General features: G+C 36.1%; 1 protein-coding gene across 1 annotated transcript in view; it reads left to right on the forward strand.

The window, feature by feature from the left end:
* PANK3 (pantothenate kinase 3) overlaps positions 1-10,867 on the forward strand; it is a 25,754-nt gene that overhangs the window by 4,434 nt on the left and 10,453 nt on the right. Inside the window, exons 2-4 of the mRNA XM_011356693.2 lie at positions 4,592-4,944; positions 7,030-7,283; positions 9,248-9,424. Of these exons, the coding sequence (XP_011354995.1) occupies positions 4,592-4,944; positions 7,030-7,283; positions 9,248-9,424 (784 nt within the window). The remainder of the gene's footprint in view (positions 1-4,591; positions 4,945-7,029; positions 7,284-9,247; positions 9,425-10,867) is intronic.

Here is a 10,867-nt window from a genome sequence, read left to right on the forward strand (position 1 = left end):
AACATGGATGGATCTTGAGAGTATCAGATAATTAAGTAAAATAAGTGAAACAGAAAAGGACAAGAACCATACAATTTCACTCATATGGGCTATAAAACAGAAAGCAGCAAACAAATAAACTCACCCATAAACACAGACAACAGAATGGTGGCTGCCAGAGGGGAAAGGGGCAGGGGAGGAAGAAGAGGGGGAAAAGGGGCCAAATACATGCTGAGGGATGGACACTAGACTTTGGGTGGTGAGCACACAATGCAACATACAAATGAGGTATGAGAATCATATACCTGAAATTTACATAATGTTATCACCCCAGTAAATTTAATGTAAAAGAATTATCACTTCAGTAGATAATTCGAGACAATTGGATATGGTAGTTTCTAATAACTCCTAGATGTAACTAATTTGCCAAAGGGAAAAAAAATTTACTTGAAGCTCTTTTAAGGAATTATAATACTGAAGGTGTGAAGATAGTTATTTTCTTAATCTGTTTCAAAACACTACTTTTTATTTGGAATGATTATTAGGAAAAGTGAATTTCTTTTATCAAAGAACTTGAAGCATATCTGGAATTTACAAGTACATATGCCCATTTTAGAACTTTGTTCTTAAAACAATCCAGTAATGTTTTGAACATTTTCAGCATCTGGTTTCTCTTTATGCTAAAGAACAATTAAATCCTGGTTTGACATAGGATCCCTTTGAGCTGAAATCTGCATTGGGCCAAGAGCAATTAAATGATTCTCCCCCATTCCTTTACCGATGCTTATTAGCAAGATACCAAACTTATAACGCAGCTTTTTAGAAACTAACAGTCCACCCTTGTGGCCAGATATCTAATGCTGTTTAATCATTTAAAAAGATGATGGGATGTGTGGGTTTCTTATTTCACATTTATAATCTATCTGATAAGAAACAGTTCATGGTAGCACTCTGTGCTTATGGTCGTTCTGGATATTTTTGTAATTTAAAAGGGAACTAATGGCAGCTCTCTTAGGCTCTGGCCAGAAATGGAAGCAGAGCTACTATTTTATTTGAAGACCAAAATACACAGATCATTAGAGAGTCTAGGATATTCTCAGTGTAGAGGAGGTATATATTTGCCATAATCAAAGTACTTGTTTATATATTTGCCATAATCTAAGTACTTGTGTTGTGTTTTTTAAATATGTATTTCGACTCCTTTTTCCACCTTGGCAGTGGGGAGTTTTAAGGATAAGAAATATTTAGATTGTATGAAGTAGGCTCCTTGTGCTCTCACTGGTGACCTCCTTTTAACCTGGCCCTTGGCTGGAAGCAACAAAGCTAGATACTTGCCTGACTTCTTAGGAAACTTATTTTTCTTACTTCATGGAACTATTAGTGGACCTGTGGTTGTACTTAATAACCTTACATTTTCATACGGTCACTGCAGATAAATAATATTTGAGCTCCGTGCCCCCTCCCCTTCTAATTTTGGCCAGTGACAAAATAACAAATAAAGATTTTTTTTATATGCACTGGAAAATGTAAAAGTAATTAAATCAATATCTAAATGATAGGAATGGATCATAATTAAGAATTTGTGTTGTGTTCTTGTTGCCTCCCCCATACTTTTTAATGTTGATAGCTTCTCTGGCATAAGGAAATGAATTCTAGAACTTCTGAATTGAAAGGCTCCATATGTAAAAGTGGCTATTACCAAGGTTTTTTTTTTTTTTTTTAATTGAAGCCACTGACAAGGATGAGTTCTCTTTCCAGTCCCTACCTTCCTGATATTAAGAAGAAAACTGTCATCATTGAGAACTGCTAGAAATAGAAGGGACATGTACTAGTTCGCATATCATGGCTACTAAGAAATGTGTTGTCTAAAAGACAGCAGCATCTCTAGTTACCCTCCGTTTAAGAAGAGACAGCACTAAAAGAGCCGACGTAGCTAATACGCTAGATGTGCATCTTGGGCTTTTTGCATTGTTGATTGAAAAAATCCTGCCTCTGGGCAGTAACCCTGAAGGATATATAATGATTTTTTCAATTGAATTATTTCATAGAACCTGTTTCTCTATTCTAATATACGAACAAGTAGGTCACACAAAGGTTTAAAATTGACAGTAATGTCCTGTTCTGTGTCATGTGTTCCTGGTTGTTGATGGTTATTATTCTTTGTGCCTTATCTACCTATACATTTTATAATATTCTTCAGTATTTAATGTAATTTAAAACAAATGAGAGGTGTGATACACTGTAACATATTACATAGCTTTGTTTACAAATGTTTTTTACTTTCTGTATAATGTTTACTTTTTGAGATAGGACAAATTGGGTTTTTTCATGCAAATAGGTCAACAAAAGCCTTCTTAAACAGCAGCAGATGAAGGTTTTTATTATTTTCATGATAGTTATACCCAAAAAGAGTGAAACAATTAACACTTTCCTGCGATCTAGACTTAGAAACAATTTCATTCAATGAGCCTTCCTACTACCCTCTCCAGTTACGTATTTTAGAATTGGCTATTGGTATATCTTTGGGGTCAGAACACTTGGTCATCATGCAGAGCTTTAGAAAAGTAAATAATTTCTTACTCTCCAATATTAAGTTTATAGATAATATAAACTTAAAATACTTTCCTAGGCAGTAAGGCTCCTTTAAAACTTAATTCATGGTTTTGTGTAAGAATTAAAAGTTCTTCACTTGTTAACTGGAATTTTTGTTTTTAAGAATGACTATTCAGGTGTTTATAACCTAGGAACAAAGACAAATGGCATGCACTTTGAATCTGGTAATGCTTCACCTTTGTAGTTTGCTGAGTAACGTTTTTACTTGTGTGTATATTTTGACACTGACAAAGGCACAGAAAGAAAAACTGCAAACGTTAAATAATTTTGAATGTGTTTTGAATTTTGGCAAATAAAGGTTTTTAGCTTAATAAATCGGTAGAAATTTTTCTGTCCCAAAATGTATTTCGTGTGGCAACAGTGATTTCTACACCACCCTGCCCATGAAGTCTATGATCAAGCATCAAGTAGAATTCATTCTGGCCACGTAATGTCAGAAGGATTCCTGTTTTATCTAATGCCCATTGAAAAGCATCCTAGTTACATATCTGTTCAGCAGACCAGGAAAAATCTGAAGGAATCTCTGGTTTATTGGATCAATAGAGCTATTCCATATTGTTCTCTTGAAACGTGTTTGTCCAGGCAAACACTTGCCATGAATTTCCCATCTGTAGCTGCTGTTATTGCTGCTTGCTACCGATGATTTATTTGAAAAAGGGGAAGAAAGTTGATATATAACTTTTTACATAAATCTGTTAAAGCAGGAATACTACATTTCATGAATAAACTGAAAGTAAAATGTAATGAATGATAGCATATTTCTTTTTTCCAAAAAATATATTATATGGTTCCTACTTTTTTTGAAATTGCAAATAGCCTATCGTTCGTTTCAAGAATGTATTACTTAAGATGGCCTCAGTGGCTAGCCACCCAACGAAACTGAGAAAATGTAGTTTCTTCTGCATCTTAGTAGTTTATACAAATCTACAGGTGATATAAAAGCAAAGTGCTTGTTGAGGGTCTTGCTCCCTTAGCTTCCCAAATTATAGCATAAAGTCATTTTACTTAAAAAGTTTATTTCTTAAGAATGTCCTTAATGTGGAGCTGGATCTGTAACTTGGGCTTCAAATACAAAAATAAGTGAGCTGTATCTCCAGAAGAAAATGAGAGTCACTCCTTCCTCATAATTGCATTTACCGATTTCAATAAGTATAAATTCTGAAATAGAGAAATGTATAGAATCCTTTCTTATTGAATCATGTTCCAGGTTTCTAATGGTACGTAGCAAATAAGTAAAATATGAATATTTAAGAAACAATTTTAGAGGGAACTAGTTTTGACTTTACATTAAAAATTGTTAATACATTTTATCAGGCATTTTGAAGTCTATGTATCTTAAGTATTAAATTATTTTTGAGTTTCTTTCATAATAAAAAAGATCCCAGAGAACAGAAACAGATATTGAGGAAACTAAGATTCAGAAGTTAATGGCTTTTCTAAAGTCACATAGCCCGGTTAGTGAGAAAAGCACCAAATCCCAAACCCGACCTGTGTGGCCTGCCCATATGTGCCTGCCCCTAGGTACACCTACCTTCGACGGCATTAACAGCTCATTTGATCAACCAGGTGTACCAAAGAAATCTATTTGCTCAATGAGCAAAGAAAATATTTCATTTTAAGGAGGTACTTTCCCTCGGGGTCACTCAAAGTGATTATTGGCCAATTTTATTACATTAAAATCTTCTTAGAAACGTTTTTAAGCCCTAGGTGGTGACCTATTTATCAAAACAGAATTGGTCCAAATTCTTCACATGTTAAATATTTTCTGAATGAAAAGGAATGCCTACCAGACCACAAATTAAAAAGCCCTGGGCCAACTTAGCATCTTGTGTTACGGGTCTTTAGAAAAGATGCAAATTATGCTTTAAAGAGAAAAAGGTGAGTTGCACATAGATGTGTCTTACCCCATAATGGCAGGTAAATGAAGTTTGTGGCTAAATAACTGGTTCCTAATTTGCGTTTCCAAATACATACATACATTTTTTTTTTTTATCCGCAGCTTTCCCGTGGTTTGGCATGGACATTGGGGGAACACTAGTAAAGCTCTCCTATTTCGAACCTATTGATATCACAGCAGAGGAAGAACAAGAAGAGGTCGAGAGCCTGAAAAGTATCCGGAAATACCTGACTTCCAACGTGGCGTACGGATCCACCGGCATTCGGGATGTGCACCTCGAACTGAAGGATTTAACACTTTTTGGTCGGAGAGGGAACCTGCACTTTATCAGATTTCCTACCCAGGACCTGCCTACTTTTATCCAAATGGGAAGAAACAAGAACTTTTCAACATTACACACGGTGCTATGTGCTACAGGAGGTGGTGCTTACAAGTTTGAAGAAGATTTTCGTACAGTACGTATCTGTTACTCAAAGCCAAAAATCAGTAGCCATTCACTTCAGGTTTTCAAATAGGAGGCCGGGTTTCCATGTGGCATGTTTCTTAGACGCGGCCCTCCTACTGCTGCAGAGGAAGTATGTATTCAGACTAGCTTTTGATTTGGGGCATTTAAACACCTTTATAGGATGAGTAAAAACTGCCCCGATTTGCTGTAGCGATTGTTCATAGTATTTGGTAAAACTTGCCAACTTAGGGATAGCTACGATCAAAGAGACGTCAATGAATTTAGCAAGGTACAAGCCGACGTGAAGGGGGTTTGAATTACTTTCATTATAACTGTGCTACGTTTGCATGGCTTTTTCTAAATATTAGCCACATAGTCATCTGTCCGAGGGCCATCTCCTTCCCAAATCCTAACTGAAGCCAGTGGCTTTTGATGAGTAGTCACCTGATGGAAAGTCCCTGTTACCCTTTTTGCCTGGTTTTATGTGCCTGTCTCAAAAGGGGTCTTATGAATATGGCATTGAGTTATATGCTAGTAGAGTTCTGCCAGACTTCTAGTCCTTTTCATTAAAATAAAGATTAAAAAGTTGATATTTGGGGCTAGTGAAATTAATTTTCCTTTAATATATGCATGTACACCATTTAATTTCTCAATTCACATAAGAAAAGTCTGTTACTAGAACATAAGTGATCACTTATATAGCTCACATAAGTGAGCCCCTTGTAATTTGGGGTATTTTAAAAGTCTAAATTTTTATGAAAATTTTTTATCTTTGATGGAAATACTGATTTGTGTTCAGTTTATTAATTTGAACATAAATTTTATGAATTTGAGACCAGTCTGTTTGGACATGTTTGTCAAAAGCAATGTCCTTGGAGCCAGCTTTCACCTGGCCATTGAAAATACTGTTATCCAAATACACAGTTCTAATTTTTTTTTTCAGTATTAATATTTTCTAGAGATGAAATTCTGTAATATTTTGTTGATGCTCAATCATTAAGCTATTATTTGAGCATCTAGTATGTCATTTGTGCTAGACACTGTGATAGGAGGAAGACAGACTTAGTCCTCAAAGAGTGCAGTATTCGAGACCACACGGATAAGTGAGTTTCAAATAAGAGTACAGTGCTTTACAATTAGTACTGTTGCTATGAAAACAGGTGCCACAGAACACAGGGAAATGGTACGTGAGTCCTAGAGAACCGAAAAGCTTCCCAGAGAAAGTGGTATCTAAGCTGAGGTCTTTCATAACAAATGTTTTATAATACACTCTTTCCTAACCTGAAATGAATTTAATAATTTCAAACTAATAACCAAACTATAATATGAAGACAGGGAATTAAGGTGTATATTTATTGGTAGGTAGCTTCTCGCGTATGATCACACGGGAGAGTGTAATGAGGTAGATGCCAGCACCTTACATATGTTCACCATGAATTCTAAAGCCACAAGTGCTAAATTTGATACAGTATATTTTATTGGAGAATCAAATACCATAAATGGTATTGCTGTTGGGGATACAATCTTCCAAGGTGCTATACAGCACTTGGTAAAATTTCAAGCAATAAGAAGTACCGTTTTTCCTCAGTTTTTTGATGGTTGCAATCCTAGCATTTTAGTATAGATTAAAACTGTAAAGAAGATTGTGTGTTTATACATACAGATACTTTTTTTACTTACATAAGCTCAAATAATTATACATTTTCCTACTGCTACCTACAAAATGTCTGTCAAAACCCAGGTAATGCAGGAATGGGATCGTTCTTTGTTTTACACAACTGCCCCACCCATTGCAGATGTGGAATCCCAAGTCCCTGCTGCTAAATGTGAGTTTTGTCCTCCCCTTGCCCCCATCATTGTGAACTGAATGTCCCCACAGATTTCCAGAATGCCTCCAGAAGTGACCATCATCACTGAGAACCACCGGACTAGCTAAAGTCCCAAAGAGATTTTGACACAAAACAACAAGTGAAAACATGGTGGTCATAGATGATTTTGAAAATTATACAGTACAACTGAGTCAGTATTTTGAATGCTATTCTTTGTTCATTTCATAAAACTTTTTTCTCCTTTTTTTTTTTTTTTTTTTTTACAGATTGGAAACCTCCACCTGCACAAACTAGATGAACTTGACTGCCTTGTAAAGGGCTTGCTGTATATAGATTCTGTCAGTTTCAATGGACAAGCAGAGTGCTATTATTTTGCTAATGCCTCAGAACCTGAGCGATGCCAAAAGATGCCTTTTAACCTGGACGATCCCTACCCACTGCTGGTAGTGAACATCGGCTCGGGAGTCAGTATTTTAGCAGTCCATTCCAAAGACAACTACAAACGAGTAACTGGGACAAGGTAAGTAACCTTTTTCTTCTTCTTGCAGCATTCATATTGTTTTGTGCATAGAAGTGAAATCAATAGATTAATACTAGCCTCATTGGGAAAATGACATGTATTTGTGCAACAGCAAAAAAAATGTAGGTGTGCAAATATAAGTGTTGCAGATAATATTGCTTAATAAGGTATGTGTGTGACAACTCAAAAGCATTACGTATTTATGTTTCATTAGCATCAACTGGCATTAAAATTTCCATAATGTTAAGAGTGAATTTTTGTCTGATGATTCCTGTAACTTTTTTTTCCCCCAAAGCATTTTTCTTTTTTCATTTTTCACTTTTTTATAGATGCATTTAAGGCTAAAGCTTGCCACATGCTGACTGCATACAGAATATTGGGCAACACTGTAATTAATTCTTATAGGATGAGCTCCTTATGGGATAATACTAATGTTCCAAATATTCCATAAAATTTTCTATACTATCTGAAACATGGATGTGAAATGAGATTTTTAAATTTTTCTTACGATTCTTATGTGTACTTTAAACTTTTAAGAGGGTGGAGACTCCTATTTAATTGCAATTTCCTGAAATGAACAGTTTTTAAGTTTGAGATTGCATGCCGTTCTGAGTAGTGTGATGAAGTCTCCATGCTGGCCTTTGTCCTGCCTGCGAAACATCCCCCTGTCCAGTGTCTCTATGCTACGTATGCTCCCTGTCCATGAGTTGCAGACTGATTTTACAGCAGTGTAGTGCTTGTATTCAAGTAACTCATTTCAATAATAATGGTCCCAAAGCACAAGAGTAGTGATGCTGGCAATTTGGATATGCCACGAAAAAGCATTAAAGTTCTTCCTTTAACTGAAAAGGTAAACATTCTTAATAAGGAAAGAAGAAAAATTGTATGGTGAGATTCCTAAGATCTATGATAAGAACAAATTTTCTGTGTGAAGAAGAAAAAAAGTACATGCTAGTTTTGCTGTCACACCTCAAACCGCAAAAGTTACAGGCAGAATACGTGGTAAGTGCTTCGTTAATATAGAAAAGGCATTAATTTGCGGGTGGGAGATGTGAACAGAAACGCGTCCTGATTGATGGCAGCATGTTAGGCCAGAAAGCACTGAAATGAGGACCACAGTCACATCTTTTATTACAATATATTGTTGTAATAGTTTTATTTTATTATTTGTTACTGTTAATCTCTTACTGTGCCTAGTTTATAAATTAAAGTTTATCATAGATATATGTATACATAGGAAAAAAACATGGTTCGTTACTATCCGCAGTTTCAGGCATTTACTAGAGGTCTTGGGACGTAACCCCCACAGATAAGAGGGGGACTACTGTTGTTATTTAAATCAAAAATCTAAAAGAAATTCAGCCTGTTACCTACATTCCAACAGTGATTCAAGGACAGAAGCTGTTAGACATTTAGGTGAGACTAGGGAGCAAAGGTTTTGATTTTAGGAGTTAGACATTTCGTTTTGTGAGCATATCCAAAAGAATAATAGAACCAATTTCTGCCATTAACATGATGACCGGCGTGACATAAATTTCTTCACTGTATTCAAGTAAATTGGCTTCTCACAAAATCATTTCCTAGAAACCATTTTATGAGTTTTCTCCTTTTAATTCACATGGTACTAATTTTAACAGTCCTTTTTCATGCACACAAAAACATATTTTCAGCAATTGCAAAGTATAAAGTATCAAATGAAGACATGGGAGGATAGAAAGTCCTCCTCCTGTCTTCACGTTGTTTCTACCAAGTAACTTTTTTCCTTTGGTTTATTCTTTCTTACAAGTTCGGTTTTGCTAATAAACATTTTTTACCTTTCCTCAATATGTTAATATTTCAGCTCTTAGCATTAGCAATATATTCTTTCTGTATATTTATTGAATAAATAAATGCTCCACCCTTTTACTTTGGAGAAAGAATACAGTGTGTAAGTATAGCTCATCAAATTTCTTTGTTTTCTTTAGTCTTGGAGGGGGTACCTTTCTGGGCTTATGCAGTTTATTGACTGGCTGTGAAAGTTTTGAAGAGGCTCTTGAAATGGCAGCCAAAGGTGACAGTACCCAAGCTGACAAGCTGGTCCGTGATATTTATGGAGGAGATTATGAAAGATTTGGTCTGCCGGGTTGGGCTGTAGCATCTAGGTAAGTTTAACATTTATGTTGTAATTAAAGTTGCTTATTTATATCCAAAATATATAAGGTACTCATATAACTTACACATACACACACAAAAACAATCAGATTAAAAAATAGGCAGAGGACCTGAATGGACATTTCTCTAAAGATGACATACAGATGGCCAATAGACGTATGAAAAAATGCTCAACATCACTAGTCATCAGAGAAAGGCAAATTAAAACTTCAATGAGGTAGCACCTCACATCTGTCAGAATGGCCATCATCAATAAATCCACAAACTAGTGTTGGCGAGGATGTGGAGAAAAGGGAACCTTCTTCATACACTGTTGGTGGGATTGCAAATCGGTGCAGCCACTATGGAAAGCAGTATGGAGGGTCCTCAAAAAATTAAAAATAGAACTACTATATGACCTAGCAATCTCATTTCTGGGTATTTATCCAAAGAAATCCAAAACACTAATTCAAAAAGACATCTGCATCCATATGTTCATTGCAGCATTATTTACAATAGCCAAGATACGGAAGCAAGCTAAGTGTCCCATCAATAGACGACTGGATAAAGTTGTACATATATAACAATGGAATGTTACTTGGCCATAAAAAAAGAACGAAACTCTCCCATTTGTGACAAAATGGCTGGACCTAGAGGGCATGATGCTAAGTGAAATAAGTCAGAGAGAGAGAAACAAATACCATATGATTTCACTTACATGTGGAATCTAAAAACAAAATGAACAAAGCAGAAACAAACTCATAGATGACAGAGAACTGAGAGTTGCCAGATGGACGTGGGTTTGAAGGGATGGATAAAAAAAGGCAGGCATTGAGATGTACAAATTGCCAGATATAAAAAGTCACAGGGATGGAATGTAGTCAATAATGTAACAACTGTGGTGTCAGATGGATACTAGACTCACAAGGGTCATCGCTTTGCTTCGTAAGCTATGTAAATGTCCAAGCACTGTGTTGTACACCTGAAACTAACCTAGTTTTTAGAAACCGTTCAATATTTCAAAAAGTTGTAAGTAGGCTTCCTCTTACCAGTTTAGGCTCTAAAGTTTGAACACTCATGTAGTTTGAAAATTAGATACTAAGAAGCTTTCCTGAGTGCACCCTATAGGAAACCATTTTTATTAGTTCTTGAGTATCCTTTCAGTGTTTCTGCAAATACAAATCCATATCCCTATCCTCCCCTTATTTAGAAGGTAACTTTTAATAGATAACATTTACCTAGCATTAAATAGCATACTGTATATAATATACTCTTCGGTGGCAGTATAGCCTAGTCTGCCTGCCTCCCTTTCTCTTCCCCGCTTCCCCGTTTCTTCCCTTACGTTCCTCCCTCCCTCCTTCCCTCTACCCTCCTCCACTCCCTCCCTCCACTCCTTCACTCCTTCCCCTCCCTCCCTCCCTCTACCCTCCTCCACTCCCTCCCTCCACTCCTTC

This window comes from Pteropus vampyrus, unplaced genomic scaffold (assembly GCF_000151845.1).
Source record: "Pteropus vampyrus isolate Shadow unplaced genomic scaffold, Pvam_2.0 Scaffold30, whole genome shotgun sequence".
NCBI lineage: Eukaryota > Metazoa > Chordata > Mammalia > Chiroptera > Pteropodidae > Pteropus > Pteropus vampyrus.